The sequence below is a fragment of the Monopterus albus genome, unplaced genomic scaffold (assembly GCF_001952655.1).
Source record: "Monopterus albus unplaced genomic scaffold, M_albus_1.0 scaffold13.1, whole genome shotgun sequence".
NCBI lineage: Eukaryota > Metazoa > Chordata > Actinopteri > Synbranchiformes > Synbranchidae > Monopterus > Monopterus albus.
In genome coordinates this window covers 3,777,774-3,802,229 of record NW_018127893.1, presented here as the reverse complement: position 1 = coordinate 3,802,229, position 24,456 = coordinate 3,777,774, and the positions used below count along the sequence as shown (strand labels likewise).

Sequence of the window (24,456 nt, the reverse complement as noted above, 5' to 3'; positions counted from 1 at the left end):
GGTCCAAGTGCAATCCTCAGACATCCCATCATGGTGTTTCTTACCAACCTAGCCTGGGGCAGGCAGGAAGAGACCAGATTTAAAGAATGTCATAAAAGAAGAGACAAAGAAAAGAAGTTTAGCACTGGCAGGATGACCCAAAGGCTCACAAAGAACAAATAACTAGCATCACTGCACATACCTAATGTCTTACTCCCTCACTACTTAATGTGATTATCTCTTAGCCAGTGCGGCTGCCGTTATCCCACAGAAAGATGGAGGACAGAGCTTCAGTCACATAACTGCATTAAGACAAAAAAGTACAGGTTGTCTGTCACTTTTGAGAAGTAACATGTTTTAACCTCTCACTGGAGGGCATCACTGACATAAGTACCCATTTTTAAGCAGACATCCATGGCTTCCACACACACACCAAAACAGATGTATAAACAAAAAACAGGTAGCTATCACAGAAAAAATTGTACATAGAACCAGCTTCACAACATGTGGCACCAACTGCTGTTACTGACAACAACAAATGTCTAGTGAGCGAGAAGTCCCAACCGGCATAGGTGCCAGCGTTATATCAAATGCCATAGACAAGTGGAAGGTGGATGTTACAGGAAATGTACCAGAGGTAGCAAAGGATTAGCACATATGCTACAGGAAATCCTGTGTTGGCATCTGCAGTATTAATAGCACCAACAAGGATAGCAGTAAGATGATAGGCAGTTCAGCGCTGGGCCAGTTGACATGACGCCATAATGGCCCTGTGTAATATCCAGTGGCAGGCAGCAATGGTCAGTAAGTAAATAAAAAGAGAGAGGCACAGAAATGACAGGAAGGAGTAACAGAGAATAAAGAGACTGATAGAGAGTCAAGGAGGAGAGACAGATGAGATGGGGAGAAAAGAAAAGAGTGGATGCTACAGTAGCAATGAGGTCATTGGAGCTGAAGCGAAGCTGACTGAGCTCAGTAAAAATGTGGAGCACTCTGCAGCACCTGCATATGGGCACACACACATTACTGTAGAACAGAGAACAACCCATAAACACACAATAACACTGCATCCCTCATCTCTAATTTCTCTGTCATCATGGAACCATTCCCACTCTCATAGCTGACCTCTTCACACCAGCCATCAAAAATAGCAACTTCACATCTCAGTCAATACTTCCTGCTTCCTTTCGTGATTCTCCTCTATCCTTAAACATCAGCCTAAAAGCACAATCTCATACACACACACATAAATCAAAACACTGGTGTATACATCCTTCCTGAGCTCAACTTAAAACACTACTGATAATCTCTGGCATTATTTATCCATCTATTTATTTGAATTCTAAGCATCCTGTACTCGTTGTTTTAGCAACCTTACAACACTGACATAACATAAAGCTACAGTAATACGGCCGATGTGGTAACAACTGCTCATTCACACATTTAGCAGACGCAGAAATATTTGGAGTGATGTTTCTGGCCACACAAATGTTGGTTCAAAATTCATGTCCTTTTTCTTCCTACTGAGGGAAATATCTGGATCTTTATCTGCTAAATGCACCACTGTGTTCATCAGCTAGTTGTGAATTCTTCCTGTCTGCTGATTGGTGGGTAGCATACATTAAGGTAATCAAAACCAAAATGTCTGCTGCATGTAGGCACTGAGTTAATGAGGCTACTGAGATTGAACCACAACAGTAAGGTGGCCATAAAACCAAAATAATGAGCTGAATGAAGCTAAAATTCTTTTTTGGAGCCGAGTGGAAGTGCAGAGTTGTGTGAATTCCTGTGGGTTCATAATCAGCCCCTCATTTGACCTTTTGTTTTTATAAAAATATCAATATATGTATACATTCTGTGAAATAAATGCAATTTACTTCTTAGTTAAATCTAATTATTAATAACATAACATTCAGGAGGACAAAAGAAGCAAAGCTGGCAAAGAGTTAAGAAATAAAAGAGTGAATGAAGACAACTTGCAAGCTGCAAAGATGACAGATGGGGAAGGCATAGCCAAAATTTTACTTCAATTTATTTGGAAATTTGGAACCCTGCCTTTGGTGATGTCAGTGTGTTACTTCCTGGATGAATGAAACCTTCTTAAATCCTTTGTTCCACTGAGGTTCTGTAATCTTGCACTGAACACAACAAGACGAGTAGGCAAGCGCAGGGTACAACTCAACACAGGGGACGATTTAACACTGACTTTTCAAGTTGTTACACAAGGTCAAGCAGTGTGTGCTCCAAAACACATTACCATAGTTGCTAGCCATGACGTCTTTCACAAAGATTCATCTGCATTTTGAAGAATCTGTGCCAAGTTTGCAGGACGTGAAAGTTATTCTTTTCATCACAGGTGTTTTTCAGTTGCAAAGGTGTGTGTGTGTGTGTGTGTAAATCACAAAATCCAACCTTATAATAATTTACTCACCATCTTGATTTCTACAACGTAGCACTGTTTTGGAATATGTGACGAGCTCACAGCAAGTAACTAGGCTGAAGTACAGCCTCCATACTGCGAGGCTAGTTGTATCGCTGTGTTACAACTAACCCCGCTTATGCAAACAATGACAAAGAGTTTGTTCTCTCTCATATGAAATAAAAACCGTGTTTTTGTTCCATATGTTTACACAGGTTTAAAAAGAAAAAGAGGCATACATTTTCTTCTGCTTTGTTAATATCTTTCAGATGTTAGTCTATGTATATGAACGAAACTGATACTAACAGATGGTAAAGCTGTAGTTGTTTGGAAAGAATGTTCCACATTTAGCTGACTGGTGATGTTATTTATTAGCTTTCCTACCTTGTTGACACAAAGTAAAGTTGTCAGTGTATGGCTGACACACAATCTCATGTACATTCATATATAATTTGACATGTGCAAGTGAGTGATCAATCTGTCCTATTAATAGATAATGGCCTACAAACGTGGCCTACAAAAGATGCTATTATTGGATATTTGCATTTCCTGTGGCACATGTGACACTGCTGCCATGGCAACCAAGGGCAAAGGTTACATGCTCTTGGGTGCAACATGTAAAATTGCCAAGATAAGAAAAAGGCGAGAGATAAAAAAAAGAAGAACGAAATATAGATGAGATGGAACACAGGACTGTAACCTAAAAAGACAAAACCATCAAAGCACAAAATGGAAATATAAAAAATAAATGAATGCATCACAGGTTTTTATGAAATCAAGACAGAAAGAAAGAAAGAAAGGGCAGAACAGAGAATAAATGCCATCAGCATCCATATTAATGAAAACTATAACGGCTGAGTGGAACTGGTTGGAACAGTTTTCTTAATCAACCCTGAGAGGGAGAAGTGTGAAACTATGGCAACTGTGTTTTCTGTGTCTGTCTCCCAGCATCCTCTTTGTAAAACAAGTGGTGGTATGAGATGCAAGGCCACACACATACAGAGGAAACATTTAAAATGTTGCTTCCAGGTAACATTTGCCACCCTCCATTTTCACAGAGCACTCCTGTGCACTCTACTTCAATATGCAATGTGGCGCTGGAATCCTCCTCTCTGTACAATCCATGCTGCATCAAAATTAATCTAACTTTAATCTGACTGCAATATATTATGATGGCCTTTAAAGGTTTGCAGTGTGGCTTGTGACTCCAATATCAGTGACCTTTCAGAATACACATACTTATCTGTAAGACAGAACACACAGCCACTAGATGATTAATGGGGCTGACTCTATGTCAGAGTAGCCCCGTGTAATCACTACTGCACTAGTGTCCTGTACTAGTGTCCACGTATGTGTGAGAAAGACACAGGGTGTGTGTTACTGTACATATGTAGTTCAACCACAACTGATATATGACCAAACCTCCCTATGGGTAGACCACTAAGGATTTATGAGAAGTGTGTATTTGTGTGCATCTACACTTGTGTGTACATGTACATAAACCTTTTCCTTCCTGGCGGCACAAGTCACAATCAGGGCTTAGTGACGCCGATGACACGGTAACCATGACAACCAGGCCCATAGCAGCCAAGAACAGAGGGAGGAGGGGATGAGGTGAATGGATGGATGGCTCATGAGTCTGAGGGGCATCAGGTTCAAGTCTGGTGGGTTTTTAGTTTGTTGGGATGATGAAAGTCCATCGATATTGGGACTTGACATGCTCAGTGAACACACAAACCCTTTAAAGATTTTCCATGTCAACATGAGTCACTGCATTGTTCGAATGGGTAATATTACTTTATTCACCAAGTTAATGTCTAGGATCTGGGAACGTGTCAACAATGACGACAAAAAAAAAAAAAAAAAAAAAAGAAAGGAAATAAACCTCCAGGTTAGCCAAACTTATTTTGAAAAGAAAAAAAAAGGTGAATGGTAACATTATCACTTAAAACTGTAAATATCAGTCACAGGTTATAGCCCTCTAGCACCCAGTTGTTTTCTTTACAGTGAAGTTTAATTATAGCATTTGAGGCGCTTCACTTTTAACTCCAAACAGCGTGTTATAGAAGTACAGAGCAGTGCCTTTTGTATTGTTTATGACCTGATTGCCCGACTGCTCATGTTTCTTGCTGCGCTGGACTTTTTGTCTCATGACTTTGGTGTAAACCAAACCCAAATTTTCTATTAAAAATTGCTTGTAGAAAAATTAATCCTTTGATCTGATCTGAAAAACTCTTGATGGAGAGAAAAAGGTTTAACAGCATCCCATGAAGACAGACAGCACTGTATAGAACTTATGCAGCTGATAGGCAAGAAAATGAGAGTGTAGCAGAGGTTATATTAAGTACAACAGAAACCAAAGATTTAGAGCCTCCTCCTAGCACAGAGGCGGGCTGGCTAATCAGGCCGTAAACCATGTCCTAGCTGCTGCATGTGTTTGCTTGCGTGTGTGCCCAACAGCACCCCAAGCCTCCTAAACTGCTGCAACCATTAACGTCAGTTTCTGCTTATGATGAATGCAGATAAGAGGATATCTGTTTGACAGACACTTCAATCAAATGCTGCCAAGCCTCCAAAACACACACACACACACACACACACACACACACAACACAAACTGCATGGAAACGTCACTACTAATCACTGATTAACTTCCTTCAGGCACCACTGCACATACACGCATTAAGATGCACACAGCCCTTCTGGGCCTGAGAGGCAAATCATAACAATGTCTGTTAGCTACTGCAAAGAATAAGGAGCCTTTTAAATTTGTGTTAAACTCTTTTGGGGAGTCTCAATTAACCTGCCACATAAATACAACTCTGACTCACTTGAGAAGATGTGAATGATTGGTCGTGCATTTTTGTTTGTGTGTGTCTGCATGTAGATAAGTATGGTAATAATCATTTTAATACAGTTAGGATTATGTTTATGTGTGTGAGACAGAGTAAAATTTGTCCAGCTTGAGTAATGAAGCTGATTTCCATTCCACACTTGTTATTTGACTAACTTGCCATGCACGAGTGGGACTACTGAGATTTGTTTATACATAACTGATTCAGTTACAACATCAGACATTCTTTTTGAAATGTTTCTTAGGACCTTGCTGAAAAAGTAGCATTCAGGATTTGACAAAAGCTGCTCAGCCAGAGTTGACTTGAAGCTGTCCTTGCCTTTTTGCCTTTGAATGTCAAACTTCACAGAAGGGAAGAGAAGTTTGGCTCAGAAATTTTGCAAGAACAAAAGCTAAAGTAGATAAAGTAGAGGACAGACAAAGGCACCTGCTTAACAAATCATTAAAGAGCTGGGTTTTATCTGGACTACAAGACATAATGATGAATTAGACTTTAAGTAGGAGTCTTGAGGAGGAGGAAGGGTAGGGGCGTGAGGAAGAGAAGAAGAGGATGCTGTACTGGAATGTACAGAGTAAAATGATGCAGAGCAGTGAGAGGGGAAAACATGAAAGAGGGCATCTTCAAGCCTCAGTGCTTTTTCTCATTTAGGAGGGGTGTGTGTGTGTGTGTGTGTGTGTGTGTGTGTGTGCGTCATCAGGGTTCCCTCCCTGTCTTAATCTAAAGTACCACTGAATCACCAGATAGAATCTAGAGGCTGAGATTTTTATCGTCTGATCAAGCACAAAATAAAAGGCAATAACTGGCAGGTCTGGATGGTCCGAGTCAGTCTGCTCACAAAATAACCAAATGAGCCAGACCTCACTGCCATAGAAACTGACCTTACAATCACTCATGACGACGGACTGAGACAGAAAGAAGAGAGACAGAAAGTAACAGCAAAACAGACCAAGAAAAGAGACACTGGTCATATTCAGGTCAAGTGTGAACACCCTTGATGGTTAGGGTTGGGTACTGAAACCCAGTGCCCAATATAATCGGTATCTGCCGGACTGAATCACAAACAAAGTTGAGTGCCAGTGCTGCTCCAAAATGGAGGCAGAAGAATATGGCAAGCCATCGGACTCAGCGAATGTGCATGTTAACATGCACACAAGTACATGTTAACATGTTCAAAAACTGCATGTGCAAGTGAGACGTCTTCTCTAATTTCTGGCAGTTCTTAGCCTGTCCATTGTTTTTACAGTTGATGAATGATACCATCAGCTCAGAATCTTTCATTTAAAATGCTAATTCAGGACATGCATCTAGTCAGGAGAGGTGCCAAACATTACAGGAGAAAAAAAAAAGTTTTTGTGCAAACAAATTTCTCATGTTTGAAGCTGGAGCTTGTAAAATACAAAGAATTCCAACATAAAATGTATATTGCTGGGATTATTACTGTAACTGCTATTTAGCATTACATTATTGCTGTTTGATTAGGTTTTATTTATTATGTGAAGTTATGTAAATTTATTGCATTTTGTATTTATATTTGTATATTTAAAGTGTTTATATATTGTTCAATTTGAAGTTAAAATTTATCTTAGAAAAACAGTTGTTTAATGTCATCAAAAGTTTTGTGCTTTTTTGAAATTAATTAATTAATTCATTCATTCATTCATTTTCTACCGCTTAATCCCTGAGCGGGGTCACGGGTGGGGCCGGAGCCAATCCCGGCCGGCAATCGGGCGAAGGTGGGGTACACCCTGGACAGGTCGCTAATCCATCGCAGGGCTATTTATTTAATTAATTTACTTCTTTTAAGTATTGATTCAGGCATTGTTTACGCACTGCCACTTTCACACCGGTGTAACGAGCCATCCTGATAATGCCGTCTTCATGATCATAACATAAATATACTTTATAATTGAAGTGACGAAGGTTGCCATTGCCATATATAATAGCAGACTGATATTTTACTCCAACTTCATAATCATAACCGACAAAGCCTAAAAGGAACAATAATACTTGGGATGCAACTAACAATTATTTTCCATCTACGATTGATTTGTTGATTATTTACTTGATTAATCAATTAACCATATTTCCTATGAAACATTGTGACAAATGCCCATCACAGCTCCCAGGAAACCAAACCCAGTTGTACAGTTTACTATCATCATGTCAAAGCAGCTAATCTTCATGTTTCATAAGCAGGAGCCAACAAATGACTCAGTAAACATGCAACAGATAAAGTCTGAAAAGCAAACGGACAATCATGTAACCACTAAATCACAATTCAGATGCATCACTGCCAATCAATCACTTAAGAACCTTTTCCACAGTTTAATGTCTTCTGCTGCATAGTAGATGGAGGACTGTAATTATGTTCCAGAGAGGCAATACACGTCAGATAAACAGGACCTCTTTGTACAACACAACCTCTGCAATAGGATTAAAAGAGAAAACGTCTCAGGTTGGATCAATTTTATGGGTCTGCATCAGATCTGTTAACACAAAACTGTGTATCTGCGCCTGAGTGCTCTAATGTAACCCAAATTAACTGCCCTGGTTTTTATGTACATCTGCACTGAAGTAGCTAAAGTTAACACTTGTTGCTTCTGTTCCAGAAAAGAATCTAATAAATAAAGCAGTGAGTACATGCACCAAGAATGAATGATGACTAAATATTCAAATTAATAAAAACACGTATTTCACTTACTAATCCTTGCATTTTCATCCCTTAATCGTGGTTTATTTAGCCTCTCTACTTTTTGCTTGATTTTAAAGAGGAGACGCTTCAAATCTTGGCTCCATCTGTCAAAGTCTTGAGCTGCTTTTACTAAAGCTCACAAACACCATAAAAAAAAAAAAAAAACTGGTATCAAACTTTTGATCAACTTTCAGGATGTGTGTCAACTGAGCAGTAAAGGCAATGGCTGAACATCTGTGGGCGAATCTTAATCATCCGTCATCTTTAAGGAGGTTTCACAAAATGAACACACATTTGTTGTTTTGTGTTCATATGTCTGGTTTGTGAAATCTTCAATAAGCAACATTGTAATCGCCTCAAAGATTATCAAGACAACTTTCCATCCATCAGGTTTATAACTAAATATACTTTCATAATTAACATTCCAAGAGATGTGGTTCATTTGTTTTTCTCTCAGGCAGAACCTGATACACAACTGTGATTATGACACTCAGTTTCCTCTTTGGTAAAGTGGAAATACATCTACATCCGATCGCTGATCAGAAATGAAATATTTTAACTGTTATTGCAGGCTAGTTAGCAGTTTAATACTCTGATGACACATCCAAGTCATATTAGATTTCAACTTGAAGTTAGATAGAACTGATCAGTCCAAGGTAATAACTTTCAAAATCCATGTGCATCCACACCTGACCTTTGTTGTAGCATGAAAGCAACAACTGCTGTAATTCGACTGTGTATTTTACATGATCAGATGTGCTATTAATAGGCTGCTATACTCATATGCATTGGTATGTGGTCTATCAGACCTACTTACTGTAAACACATGTAACAGTGTTACTGTTTTTAAAAGGGTGTGTTTTGTCATAGTATGTTCGGGCTTGGCTGCTTTCAAATGAATTGATAGCAGGTAAGCAGCTCTAGTGCTAAATGGTTTAAAATAACCAGACTGAAACTAAAAGTAGTCCACGTTTGTAAAATTCTGTAGCACGTCCCTCATTCTTGTTGTAGAATACTAACACAATTAATTTAGTTAAATATTTCACAGCCTTTTCATAATAGGCAGCATGAGCTGCATTAAAATTCCCATCTTATTTGAATAGAAACAACAAAACCATTAAACTCTTCCATTTATTCAAATGACATCCTGTGAAAGCAGAGAGGACAGCTGGCCCAATTAAAGAGTGTTATAAGAAGTGGGGATGATTGAGCAGGGAACGGCAAAGTAGAATTGTACATACATGCACAGACTGAAATACAATGTGTACTGTATGAGGGGAATCATATTACTTACATACAGACAAAGAGTCAGATATAAATGTCCAAACCAAGGAATCTTACACCAGTTTCTATGATGTTAATTACATTAAAACCACTGTGTAGAATTCGAAGGTTTCTAACTACATATAACTGCACATTAATGGACTGAAAATCAAAGACACTACACAAATTTTCACTCTCGTTCATTTTTTCCACCAAAATAAAAATAAGAATGATTTTTTTTTTTTACACAAAAAGAAACTATAGTAATAATAATAATAATAATAATGTCATATGTATAACTTTTCTGAAAAACCCGAGTGTGATAAAGTCAATGGGGTGTTGGGGAACTTCTTTGCCTACTGTGCTGTACAGTAAGTCTCAAAATGTGTAGGGTATAACACCAGCAACTGCAACCAATCACCGGCCCCCATAATATATAGCTCTGCACGATCACCGCTGGAGCTGTTCAATGACCTTGCCAAAGCAGTGAGCATAATTCTTCATTGAGTGTGCTGATTTTCAGACCTAAAACAGGAGCAGAAATCCACACGGTAAGCAGTTTGTGATGCTTCTGATCTCAGTGCAACCTCTCTCATAAAAGCTCCACCACACCTTGTTTTGTGAGAGAAACTTGACCATTTAGCACTCTTCCAGTGATACAAGAAAACACTGCTGAGTTGTTTCTTCCAACACCACCCTAAAAAAGGTTCTTTCTAGTGCACTTTACTTTCTTAATCCAGTCTGACATGACCCCAAAACTACTGTGGCTTCAATGGATACTGGAATCTATCAGCTAGAGGTCTTTATAGCATCTGCTGTGACAAAAAGGCAGACTTTCAAGAGAAATGACCAACAAAGAGGCAACGGCTGTGAGAGAGAGAAGGGCTCCACCAGTCTCTTTTATAGCCCAAATCCAATAATTGTTTTTTAAAGGTACCGTAGATGATGGGCCATCATTATAGCCCACAGATTTATATATACCAGTCAGTGTGCACCCTCACCGCCATGAGTCTGGAATTATACCGATAGAATACTTTTATACTGAACATTGCCAAGATTCTTCTCTTTACCTTATACTGCATTTATAGACTTTAACTTTGATCTACTATTTAGATTGTCAGAGTGCCCTGCAACAGTTTAGACTTTAACTTCTAAATCTAATTTAGTGAAAACCATTATCCTTTGATATTTCAACCCAATCACAGACTATTGATTGATTGATACTGCCATATAGCCTAAGAGCAACATGAGGGATTTGGATAACTGACAATTTTTTATTCATTTTATTTATTTATTTATTTTAACATACAATTAGGAAATCCTTTTCACATCCATTTACAATCCAGGTCCGCCCCTGCCACAATTGGCTCCTGGCGTACTAGCCTTCAGGGTGCATCTTTTATGAACAACTCTTTGCTTATTACTGTGATAGCTACCTAGCAGTAAATAACACCTCCGAGAAACGAAAAGAAGTGCAGAGGTATGATGGGTAATAATGTATGTTACCAAGGGAGAAAAAAAGAGACACAGAAAAAGTATAGGATCACAGGGGACAGAGCAATAAGGTCTGCTAACTGTGAGGCAACACGTAGAGTAATCCTATCCTTTCAGAGGCTTGTTAACTGAGTCATGGATGAACAGGAAAACAGACTAATGCACCAAGGAGTGAGAAGGGATGAGTAGTCACAACAGAAACAAATAAAAAAAAGAGAGGCAAAGAAGGCAAACACTGCACAACGTCTGTGCGTGTGTGTGCGTGTGTGTGCCTGTAGTCTGTATCCTACTGTAGGTGTCCTATCACAGAGTGACACTCTAAAACTAATGAATGATATAATGACAAACCTGTCAGCAAAACAGCGCTATAAAAACACAAAGCCTTGAGCTCACACCCTACTTACTATTCACTCACACACCCCCCCACCCACAGTAGTGTGGTCTCTCTCTCTCTCTCTCTCTCTCTGTACCTTTCTTAATAAAAATAATAATGATTATGAATATTTTATCTATACCGTACTATGTAAAGTGCCCTGAGATGACTTGTGTTGTGATTTGGCACTGTACAAATAAAATTTAATTGAAGTGAAAATATCCCAGATCTACATTTACACACAAACCCCCAGAGCATGTGCACAGACCAATAATAATAAATCAAGTGCATGTTAGGCCACACCCAGAAGCTCAAAGTGATATGCGCAGTTACAGACAACTCTCAACTCAATTCACTTTACCTCCAACCCCTCTCCCCCTTCCCCGCAGTGGAATGTGAAGTGTTTCACTCTGCGGAGCTCCAAGGCGTGTCCAGACCTTGTTAATACAGGCCCTTGTTCACCTCAGATCATAGTTAAGCAGGTGTCAGCCTTACTTCTCACTCCTCTGGCAAGATTTCACACTCTGTTGCAAGAGGATGGTCTGATTTTCTAAGAAGTGTATGATATGTACCAACTCTGAAAATGTTTGATGATGTTTCACAAAGCTGGAGAAAACACAACAACAAGCTGAAAGTACTATACAGTTCAACAGCTGTTCTCCATCCCGACTGTCATTCCTCCCATAAAGTTTTATTGTATTGATTTAGCTGCTATTAGAGCTGCCTAGTACAATTCAAACTCTTTTCTTCCTGATCACATACCAGACAAAGAGATGTTAATGCAGAGTAGAGAAAGAGACAGAGACATAAGTGCAGTTCAAACTCTGGGCTCAATTTCAGATATTTTCAAGTAAACTCATCCAGGATCACAGGTTTGGTGATATGATCATCCTAGTATTTGCAAATAATTCTTGGCATCCAGTGGAACTTGGCAGACCGAAGCAACAGATGGTTGAGGAGTAGTACCATATTCAGACAGTGGCAGGTTATTATTTAAACAGTTTTTAAAAACTGATGAATGAGTTGCAATTACTCTACAGTAATGTGACGACTAGCTGGAAGAAGACAACAGATGTATATATTGGTGTGATGATCAGCGTCAGTAAGAGCTCAGAGTAAAAATCACACACCTCTGCTGTAAAAACTGTCCTATACACATGCTCAGTTTCTTCAAATAAATCCTACTATTAGTCAGCAAAACCCAAAGGGGCAAGCATGTGGAGCACTGTGAAATGATAGGATGCATGTCATCAAGGGGTGAAATGCAAACAGATCACCGGATTGATGCGAGCCAAGAAACAAGAAAATAGCCAAGAAATACTTTACTGTAGCTTTTCCTTCATCTTTGTCGTCTGTCCTCCGGGCCTCTGAAGAGAGTTCAGTGAATTTACCAGACTAAAAGCCCTCAAAGGAGCAATACTTGTGGTGTACCTACTAAGGAGAATACTCCCCACAGCAGATGGGAGCAGAGAAGCAGGCAAGTCAAACTCTGCTATAAAGAACTGTTTGAAATTTTGGGACATATGCCTAGCCAATTGCTGAGGGTCACCTCTAAAGTTTGATATCACTCAGGTATCTTTCTAGTAAATAGAGCAGTGACGGGATGATGTTTTTTATAGGCCAACCCGAAGTTTGCATCGCCCTCAATGGGATTTTTTCCCATGAGCTTCTGGATTATTGCAAAAAAAATAAGCTCTAGGACAAACAAAAGTGTATGATTCACACATTTCTTTCAACAAGACAAGTGAAGCCCAAACAAACTACACCACAGTCCACCATCATGGCTTCAAGCTTGTAATTTGATTTGATGCAGAGCTCGTTTGCAATCGCAGCAGGTGACTGTATTAAGTTAGTAAGTCCAAACTCCTAAAGACAGAAGGACACAGTGCTTACTGACTCTGCTCTGAATGAAAAGTAGCTGCCTGCTAAGGAGAGTTAGCTTGGTTTCCTAGTGGGTCCTCACAGCTCTGAAAACATCAGAATCATAAGAATACCGAGCTAGTGGGAGGGTCTGGTGCCGTAACGCATGTGAGGTCCCCAGGACGGTGATCCAGAGTTACATAGTGCAGTAAAAGGTGATCTGGGCACATGGTGGCAATACCAGAGAAGCCATTCACCTTATTCAACATCAGTCTGCCCTCAAAATGATTCTGAAGCTGCTATTTTAATGTAAAAAGTTATATACTGTTACTTTATTTCACTCAGGCTATCTTCTGTATATAATGTTAACTGAAGGATTTTGAGACTGTACACAGACTACAGATCTGGAGAGGAGGGTTTTTTTGGGTCTACCTCTGTGGAAAATGTATGTGGTATTTACCAAGTGTCTGTGTGTAGAGAGCAGGTCGTGAGTAATGCCACATAAATCAAGTGCGAAGTCAGGTTTGTGAAAAGTAAGAGCAGTTGCCATGCCTACAACATGCATGTGCACACAGAGAAGCCTATGGTTACACAAACACCCAGTGAGGCTCTGCAGCCTTGAATTTCCCATTTCCTGACTCGCCAGCCCTGCACCCGCTCTATGATAGCCCAGAGGTCAAAAAGCTCATCGTATAAGCTGCAATCCCTGCCTACACACTCCTGCCACTGGTAAATATTTAATCAGTCCTGGAAACACTCAGCGCCAAGGCTGCACTGGCCCTCACACACATGAAAAGAAAGGCAAAGATGCAGTGTATATACAAGCTGCAGCTGGTGATCTCAGGATGAAGACAGATTATCCAGAGCTACATTGGATCACAGTTCACTGACAGCTACATAAACGTGTGCGTGCATCTTCCATCATTCCCAAGAGACCCAGAGTGAGTCCCAGAGTGAGAGCCTGAGGTGCTGAGTTATTCTGTCACTTCTTTCTTTTTGGCTTCCTGCATGCTGAGTCTTCAGTCACAAAGCTCTAAACTGTGTGACTGCCCACAGCTGACTGAAAGGTGGGAGAGGTATGGAGAGGCAGCGTGCCATTTCCTCTGCTCTCGACCCTCCAATCCTCCTACACTGTTTGCACATCCCTCCTTTCTCTCTTCCCTCACGCTCTTGACAAATCCCTCGGCCCTTTCTCCATTCCGCCGTCCCCTCTTGTCACTCGGGCAATGAAGCACAAATACCACTCAGTCAGCACCTAGCTGCAGTAAAAACCCATTATCTACTGTACATTAGTGGCTACAAAATAATTACTGACACCAGTGGAGAAGACATTATACCTTTCTGCATTCTGTTCTCATGCTTGGTTGGTGGGTGTTTATATGGAAATGGCAATCACAAGCTGGAACCACAGAATGTTTGGTACTTTTTCTAAATAAAAGACTCAAATGATTATTAAAACTGACATTTATTAACTGGATGATGAAGCACTATTCGTATTGTTGCCAAAATGACTACACCACTCCTATCTCAGTTCTCATGCACCGCCATGCTAAAATGTCAGCCACACACCATGACATCCAGAGAGGCCATTTCTCATGCGTGTGTGTACAGGCATGCAGTTGTCTGTCATTTGTTTCTTCATGTTTCTTTAATCTTGGTCCTTCACCGGTATTTGGCTTATAATGAATAATGCCACAATGGTTGTAGCGGCTGCGTTGTGATCCCTCCCTTATGTGTAAACAAGTACAAAAGCTGTGTTGCCAGAATGTGTCCTTTTACAAGAATATAGAAAATCATGATTTAGCCAAGTATAACTCCGCTATCTTTCACTGGGCTGGCTGTCAGCTGCTTTGATGTGAAGCCATAACAACCAGTTCCTCTAACACTGAGGAAGTATTCCAACTTCTTAAGCTTAGTCCACAATTTTATGTTGTAGTAACAGATGTATTAAAAAAAATAAATCTACAATCTGTGGTAATAAAGCACAAGGCCTGAAGTGTTTGTTGTAACTCAGAGCACTCACTGTTAACTGAAATCCAGCTAATTCGGCATTTTTATGAAGACGATTACCTGAGATTTATGACTGATAAGTTATCAAATGTAAAATATCATTTGAATCTTTACTACAGCCCATCAGGAACTTATAAAAGTAGCTGCCAGCTTCTGATTGAAATATGTTAAAAGTCCCAGAAAACTCTCAAACACATGGTTTTCTGCCAACATTTGAACAGTCTTGGTCATTTCACATATTTTTGTCTCACTGGTTTGAGGTGGACAGAACTCATTGATCCTGCAATAAATTCTCCCTTTTCCTTTGTTTCAATCAAAACTGTTTAAGAGTTGTTAACTGTCATAATAATTAACGTGATCATTTTGGAGGCTGTAGTTTGCGCTGCATTATACAGAGGCATGTTTCTGTTATTTACCCTTGATAGAAATGGGATGGGCAAAATAATAGAAGCACCTGTCAGTAGGCTATAATGCGGTACATCTTCAAATATGATCAGCTGAATCAGCACCTCTCTAAGAGAGTTTGAACATTACAACCTTCGTGAAGGCAGGATTTTTTGCAGGATTGTTTTCTTAGACTGACTTAGTTTTATCTACATGTACCTGATAAACTGCCAACTGAGTGTACATCCCAGCACCAGTCAGGATTTAGCCACGTTTAAATCAAAATCTGAGGACAGTTGGTGGGTTATTTATTACTGCTACTGCCAGGCAGCCGTGAATCAAATCTAATAAAAGCACATCCACACCGTCCTGATGAAGCACATTAGCTGGGGTTTTAAAGGGTTAAAATTCAATTCACTGGTTGCTTAATGAAATAAATGATTCAGCTTCACTAATCAAGCAAAACATATAAGACTGAGAGACTCTTGTGTTTCACTTAGACTGTAGTTTGTCAATCATGTCGGATCAGAACCATTTAGGAAAAGGCTGACAACTGGAAATGTATGGTAAATGGTTTTGCACTCAAACTGTAGATACCACTGCTCAATTCTGAAGCACGATGTCCAGCAGCTCTTGTCTGCTGTAGTTTTCTCTACTACCTAAGATTTTTTTAAATCAAGTGATGTCTTCTGTGACTTCTCTGTTTGTCTGACCAATAGACCAAATTCTGAAAATATTCAAATGACATAAACAAGTAGTAAATTTTCACACAGGAGAAGCTGAAACCACATTATGGATGCCTGCTATTTCATTCACTGACAGCAGCATCTGTAGCAGACAAGCTTGTCTCCTAAGGTCCAAAAATGGTCAATCTTTCCTGCCAGGCTATTTAATATTCACTAGCTTTTTCCAACTGTCCTGAGTTAAACGCTGAGCTTCCTGACCACATACTGTACAGTATGGGCTTGATTTTTCCAAATTACCTTATTCTAGCACTTCTTTCTTTGAAACTGAGACTATCATATCTGTTGTTTCACCTTGCTGAACAAATTCTCTTCACCAGTATCCTCAAGGGCAATGAGGTTGATTTAATTTGTTGCTAGGAATAAGCCAATTTCCACACTTGTGGGGGAGCACATCACTGCGAGCCTGGCTTTGTATCAGGGAGTAAATTGCTGGGTAATATCATCCCTCTGCGACGAGACGGATCAGTTAAGTACCTTCTGGGGTGACCGTGCTCTGCCGTCTGATCATCCCATCAATACACCACAAAAAGGCCTTTTGTTGACAACTAGAGTATTTTCATAACAGAATCTTAGTTTCACTGTTAGTTACTGTAGTTTCATCTATTTTACTATATGTATGTAGATGCTAAAAGATGAGTAAAGGTTTGACACAACACAAGAAATGTTTTCTGCTGTAACGATTAGCTATAATCTACATGAAATGCAAGATAAGGATCAATTACTCATTTAAGTCAATTATCAAGAAAAAGCACCAAACATCAATGTTCAGCTTCTCAGATGTGAGAATTAACAGCTTTTCTCTGTTTTATATCATTACAAATGGAATATTTTTGTGTTGTAGACAGTTGGTTGGACTAAATAAGCTCCTGTTGGTTCTGCTGCAACAGCTTGTGTTTTTGGAACTTGTGAAAGGTATTTTTCCCCCCACATCTTATAGACAAACAGTCTTATGTGAACCAGAATTTAGTTTTTAGACCACTGGACTAGAGCAAAATTATTAGTAACAAAAATTAGCTATAGTCTCATTCAGCACTGTATATACGTACTTGATTTCCAACTTGCTCTAGTCTATTTTTATATGCCCCCTGTCCTGAAACAGATGATAAAAAAAAAAAGAAAGAAGTCACTTGGTTCAATCCCTGTGAACTGCGGGCTGCTAGGGTTCCTTAACTGGTACGGTCACCTTCGCTATCAGGTTAATGGCTCAGAGAAAGCATGCGAGGGACAAAAGCAGCACTGCTAGATGGGTAATATGTTCTGGTGTACTCAACAATGTTTACACCATATGAAGAGTGACAGAGAGAAATGTCAGGAGACACTAGATGCCTCATTAGTGCTGTGGTTGTTTTCTCCAGGGGCAAAGGTCACACTTCACCTCACCATCCCCAAACACACACACATTAACACTTAGGATTATCACTTTATGCTTTAAAGCCTGCTTGAGGTTTTAACATTTGTGCCAGCTAGCAAGGACAGGTACTGTACTCTCTCTCTCTCTCCCCAGGCTCAAGTATTACCTTATTCCCCTCCCCCACTTTCACCCGCTGGTCCTCCCAATAGGTCTGCTGGAGCCAGGTAAGTCCCATACTCCCACGGCTAGAGCAGATAACAGAGGCCATTATCAGATTCCCAGCATTTAAACTGCAGCTCGGCATCGACCGCTGTAGCGCCTGGTTACAGCTGCCCTGCCTGCATGGTGCCAGAACGGTCTGGGGATGTGGTCTACCCCCATTCACAATCGGGATCACAGCGTGACACATATATAAGAGGTTATTTAAAAACTGCTGACTTATTCATATGCGAGTCAAAATCCATTAATATTTTATCCTACAGTATCTCACAGCATTTGTAGATTCTGAGTATCATGAGCTGCCACTCCCACAGTGTGCCAGACAGCCCAGTCTGCTTGGAGGGCATCTCAATTAACAAGATAAATCATCAGATTACTGAATTATTCCTCAATCAACTAGCACAATATACGGATCAGGTATCTGCCACGATGCAACCAATTCAGCTTCCTTTTTAGTGCCAGTGTAAAACTTCTAATTTCAGTGTTTCCATTATAAGCTTCATTTACTCTGTCACAACTTTGTATTTAGTGTCTCAATGATCTCTGTCCGCACGTTACATTACTTAAAAATAATTCCAAACAATGTGTGGCACCTTAAATTTCAGAAAACTGAGCAATGGTAGTGAATTTGTACTCTATCATCAGATGACAACAGTTATGGTATTAAAATTAAAGTTGTCCAACATTCAGAGTAAAAGCAAAAAGCACCTATTGAATTATTTTGTGATTTCGCATACACCTCCCATATTGTGTCTGTATTAACAATAGAAAATACATGAATGGCTTTGACCAGTGGAGTCCCTGTATGCTAACTCCCCTGACTGAAACCCTTCTTTCTCATCCTGCACATCCATCTCTCCCTCAGTCACACCGCATTGTTCCAGCTGAAAGAAAAGACGACCTACTCTCCTGAGTCTCTCCCCCTTGACAGCAAGGAAAAAAAGAAAACGAGGCAAAGCAAGAAGGAACATTTCCTTGTCCTCTGCTACACGGTAAGAGAGTAATAGTTGGGAGGAAACAGGATCACATTTCAGTGCCGGACAATAAAGCGTAGAGGCCAGTCAGGACACAGTAAAGGGCTGACTCAGTGATTCTCAGAGTGTGTGTTTCTGTATGTGCAAACTTGTGTGTGTTTGTCCCTCGATGAAGTGTTAACATGCTAGCAGGACAGATGAGAACACGCACCATATGTAAGACTAGGGCCTTGTTATATTGATACAGAGTGGCCGGATTGTTGCTCGATCACTCTGACAGTATTCAACACATTAACCTCCAGCCAGCTAATGCTGTTAGTGGGTTGTCATTGCACCTGCCAAATGAATAAATCAGTGTACAGCCACACATTTGCAAGCACAAGCACATGAGAGTGGACCATGCCTGTTCTATTTCTCCTCTATTAGGAACAGAAATGACTCAAGACTCACACAAGAATTTGCGCTTTGACTGAATTTTGCCGTCTACTGCTCGCCATCACAGAACAGCACGAACAAAAGCCAAGAATTCTATGCAGGAATTGTGTCTGAGTGTTTGTGTTACTGAATTCGTGAGTGCGTGTTCCGGAGAAGCCACATACCTTGACAGCAGGCGTGACTCCGTCTTCAATAGAGCTCTGGCCATTCTGTCAAGAAAGCATAAGTGAGGAACAGTCAGTGTGTGCGACAGCGCATATATATATATATTTGTGTGTCTGTGTGCGTAAAGAAAAGAGACACAAAAAGAGAAGGCAAGAGAATGTTTGTAAGTCTGTGTGGGTGGCAACAGTCCATTGTATCCAGTACTTTGCTTCTCCACTGGCAAACCTAATAATCTAAAGCACACAAATGCGCACACATCGTCCATTCCCCGATAGGTAAGTCATGCTGAAACGGGTAACCACTGTTACTTGCTTAAAACAAAGTTAAATCAACACGATGCTGCAGAAGTTGGTGGCTAACTCTAAACACGCAGCAAGATGTGATTAGTTGTGTACTACTGACCATAAACACAAAACATTAAAGAGAATGATAGGCAGAGGTCAGAGGAGAGTTTGTGAGATAAGCAGGTGCAATTGCCTTGTCAAGTCAAATTAGGATCACTTGTAAAGCAAAAATACTCATCGCATTAATACATTTGGTACTCTGTGAATTTATTTCTAACTCAAACAAGCCCCAGAAAAGCAGCCCTGGATCCCTCGCAACCACATTTTCAATATTATAGGTTGGCTGTGTAATATTATTACTCATCTCAGCATTAAACAAACCGGTATATTTTATTAATACTGTGTATTTTCAGCCATGGCTTTATGGTACAGACTTTGCTGTGTATTTGATGGGCTTCATTTTTCAACTCAAAAACATGCTTCTTATTGCTACTTCACTTGGATGTTTGACCTTCACTGTGCAGCTGTGATGCAGAGTTTGATCAGTTTTATATAAAAATCCATTCCAGAGGGTCATGCAGTCACTGAGCTCACTTTTGTGGTGCATCTCACACCACAGCATAGCTGGCATCCATCATTCTTTTTGGATCATGTAACTACAACCAGTAACAAAACTTACAAAAAAAAAAATACAGTCTCATGCCTTCTTTCTGACAAAAATGCAGCCCAGGGTTTTAAAAATCACTGCAGTTGAGTTCCAGATATCCTGTCCTGACCGTTAGCTCCTATTATGGGACTGAAAACAAAAGATCATACAGTTCCCATAATGCAACTGGACAGCATTCAGTTTTCTGTTCCGTTTTCATAGGCTGAACATGAATGGCTGTGAATAGTAAATTACCTCTGGTGTGTAAGATTGGTAGGTCATTCCTTTAATGACAGTCTTGTACCACTGATCAATGTGAAAATAAACATCTATTGATAACTAACCTCTTTGTGTCCTGGGTCCAGAGTCAAGTGCACTGGCCAAGTGTGAGAACACCCTAAATAACAAACCCCATCCTTTTTCCGCTTTTTGCTTTGTTTTTCCATTACCCTGAGGTTATTCAGTTCCTCTTTCACCCCCCCCCTTGTCCCCTTCCTTTTCCTTTGGACTGCACAAAATAAGACAGCCAGTCAACACAATGACAAGTAGACAATAAAACACTAAACAGAAGGGGTATAGAGTGCGTGCGATGCAGGACAGGCAGTGACAATAGACCAGCTTTGCTAGGCTCTTGTATAGTGAAGGGAAAAACTCAAACAGAAAGAACAGAGACTGTGGATTTACTGATTTTCTACTTTACGGTCACTGCAGTACCGCACCACACATTTTCTTTTGTGCTGCGAGATTTTACAGTACATGTTCAGCAACTGGATCCACTTCCTTATCTTCTGAATTGATTTTCACTCCAGCAACAAGCAACGGCTATAAAGTGGTTGTGTGCTACGACCCCAGGCATTTGTACAGAGCAACAGTTTATCTGGTTGGACTCTAATCATGATCTCAAAGGATGCAATTTAATTTAACCGAACTGTGCCACTCATAAAAGCTGCAAGAGGCATAATGTAAGGTGACACAGGAGAAATGGAAGCAATTTAGTGGCAAAGCACAGTTTGAAGTCAGGCACATGTTTTAGTAGCAGCCGATAATTCAAAGGAAACCAGGAGGGAGTTCAGTATGATGGATTTGCAAACCTATTTAATCTTACGTCCAAGAGCAAAGTGAAATCTTCCCACGTCACTCAACTTTCTGATTCTTTCCTTTAACTTATCTTCCACCAGCAAAGCGTTTGGTTGATTGTTATTTAACTCAGTAGGACCATCAGTGTGAATCCTACATAAGTGAGGGAGCGCAGTTGTCTGGAATTTCTCTGTGTGTATGTGTTTGTGTGGTCAGCAATGTCTTCCCGATGTTCCCGCGCAACACGCTTCACCCTCATTAGCGCTGAATGGTTGATCCAATTGGTCCATTTAATGGTGCATTCCCTCCCCTGGGCTTCTTCAGTGAGAACACGGGCATGCACACACACACAAACAAGTAAATAAATACACTCAAAGCCGCACACATAAACAGATGTCATTTAGGAAATATTTAAAGGAAGTACAAGGATTATACTGTGCAAATATGAATACAGAAAAGAGATGTAAGCTGCACACAAGTTAATTAGAAAACATGCACAGGCCACAAGCGTACTGTATACAAATTTACAGATGAGCCTATTAAGCAAGTGTGAATCAAACAGCAGAACTTACTTTCTCTAAGATTCCTAAATGATTAGTCAAAGCAAAAACTCTCCGAGCGCTGATCATCTCTATGTTTAACAAATCAGTGTTTTAACAGCGTGATTACAGCAGCGCTGCTCTGTAACTAGGCAACTAAGAAATACAATAACCACTCTTCTGTCGGTGCCTGTGATCTGATCTGAGTACATTTCTTGTAATCTCTCCTGACAATAGTCATTTCCATTTATTTTTTTATGTGCTAAAAGATTTCTCTTGAACCATAAAAGTGAGGAGAGAAGAAACTGGATGTAATCTGCACCACTGCCTGCACGATCAGATTAATTTTGAACTCTAAAGTCAAAAAGGAATGATAGCTCACTTTGTCAGGGCACCTATCAAGCAAAAGGTTGTGTTATCACATGCCCAATCAGCTCGCCTCCACCCCCACAGCCCTGCTCAGGTGTTCCACATGTCACACCCAGATTAGCAGCAGCTAAAACTATGTGCATGCGCACACACACATACCCAGAGCAAAGCATGAATGTTAACCGAGCATGCACGCTCACACAAGTAGTTGAGCGTATAATGCTGACCACACCTAGCTGATAAACATGGCACGTATTCCACTTATTAACCCTACTTTCTCCTCTGCACAGCCTGTTACATAATAAACCAAAAGACACCACTCCTGTTGTACCTCTCCTTCCACATATAGACTTGTCCTGCTCTATCAATCCTGGTTTGTTCACTCCTGATATATTACTATATACATATTTGCTTTGCTCTGTTCCTATCTATCAACTCAAGAGAACAAAACTCTCATTTAAAATACTGAGGGTACATCAATTTCTTTTAGTGACAGGAGAATGGTTTGAAGCCCAAAATAGTAGACAGATTTGGGTCCAGATCTGGACTAAATAACAATTAGGTCAAGAGCAGGAACTTTCAGACCCTAGTCAGTGCAGCTGGCAACCTTGTCTGAAGCAGGACATTTCTTTAGCTTTATAACCTAAATATCCCCTCCTGGACCTCTCACACCAAGCAGAGCTCTATGACTTTAATTTGAGAACCTCTGCACTGGCAGCATAACAGTATACCGTAGCTGCAACACTGTTTCGTTACATGTCATTATTTCATCTATGTGAATCAATGACATGATTTAAAGTAAAAAAAAAATTAACCCGAGTTTAGGTTTGACAAGGAAACAATGTTTTCAATAAAGCTTAAAGGAATGTGGATTCACAAAGCATATTTCTAGTGGAAATCTACAATAATCAAATACTGACAGCAGCATGATTCAGATCTATTGTAGGACCTGCAATGCACTATTAGTGACAGTGGCCAATGCAGGTGGTAGTGACTCAAACAGGGCAGGAAGAGGATGATATGCTGAGAGTGCCTTTATGAGAGATGATTCACTGAGGATCACTTGGTTCACAACACATGTGGTTTGGTGATGAATAAAAGGCTTTAATCAAACACATATTGTGGAATAGCTCCCTTTGCACATTTCTTTCTCGCCTGCTTTGCTACAACTTTAAAATCACAAAAAAGGCAGTTAGTGTGATTGTCATTCATGACACCTTTCTGCAACCAAACAGAAGCACTGGCATAATGAGAGATGGGGAAACAGACATCTCATCAGCTGGCGAATCACAGCACATCATTTGTGCATGTGTTAAAAACCATGTAGTTGAGAATGTTTTTTTTAATGACAGGGTGTTTTGATTTTCTTGCATCCTTCTCTACTTTCCAAATAAGACAAAAGTGTGTTGCCAACTCCAGTGTGACTCCCAACATGTTTGCTGGCATGGCCTCTTGTCTCACTTGCTCTTTCTGTGCCCTGAGCGCTCCCTCTCTTTCTTTCTTTCTCTCGCTCTCTCATCAGGAGAGCCAAAGTGTACAGCTGACTGGTAGGTTGGTGACAGAGATAAATGGCACTGATTCCACTCTGACTGGTGATGACTATGTGATCAAATTCATTACAGATCCTGGATTCCAGAGGACACTGATATGACAACAAAAACAATTTCTCCTCATAATATATAGGCTGATATATACATGCACACATACTGTAATTTTAGCAGGAATCTCACAGATTTGTTTGTCAAAGACATTACACAGGCAGGTTATTTTTACAGTATTAAACTTAGCACTGTTCACAGGTTCTGCACCACCATCTGTTCAACTGTGATATGCTACTCAGCCAACTCACATGCTGCAGAATATTGTAAATAGTGGAGTCTGCCGAACAGCAGAGTCACGATGGCACTGTTCCTAAATCACCTGAAGTGTTTCTCTCCGATACAAGTTTTTCATTTTTCATATGCACCAATACAGACAAATCTCTGCTCTAAAATTAACTGTAATAACTGTGCCTGCAAGTGCACAATCAGTCATTTCTATATTATTAATAGCAGTGGTGCTCTTCAGATTAGCAGCATGGCTATTGCAGTTTATGTCTGTCAATGTGCAATAAGTGTGATTTTTATGTGGTTTATAGTTTTTTTGTTTTTGATACTGACACATTTTTCTCTACACCTGAGGTTTGCACTCAATTTTGTTGTACTGTGTACAATGACAATAAAGATTCTATTCTATTGAGTCTAGACCAGGGGTGCCCAAACTTTTCCCCTCGGAGGGCCAAAATGAAAATGCGTTACTGGGCTGAGGGCCGGGTGGGCGGTG

General features: G+C 40.1%; 1 protein-coding gene across 2 annotated transcripts in view; it reads right to left on the bottom strand.

The window, feature by feature from the left end:
- rps6ka1 (ribosomal protein S6 kinase a, polypeptide 1) overlaps nt 1–24,456 on the bottom strand; it is a 46,756-nt gene that overhangs the window by 18,604 nt on the left and 3,696 nt on the right. For both annotated transcript variants that reach the window (XM_020591096.1, XM_020591097.1), the window contains exon 2: nt 19,219–19,263. In XM_020591096.1, the coding sequence (XP_020446752.1) occupies nt 19,219–19,263 (45 nt within the window). The remainder of the gene's footprint in view (nt 1–19,218; nt 19,264–24,456) is intronic.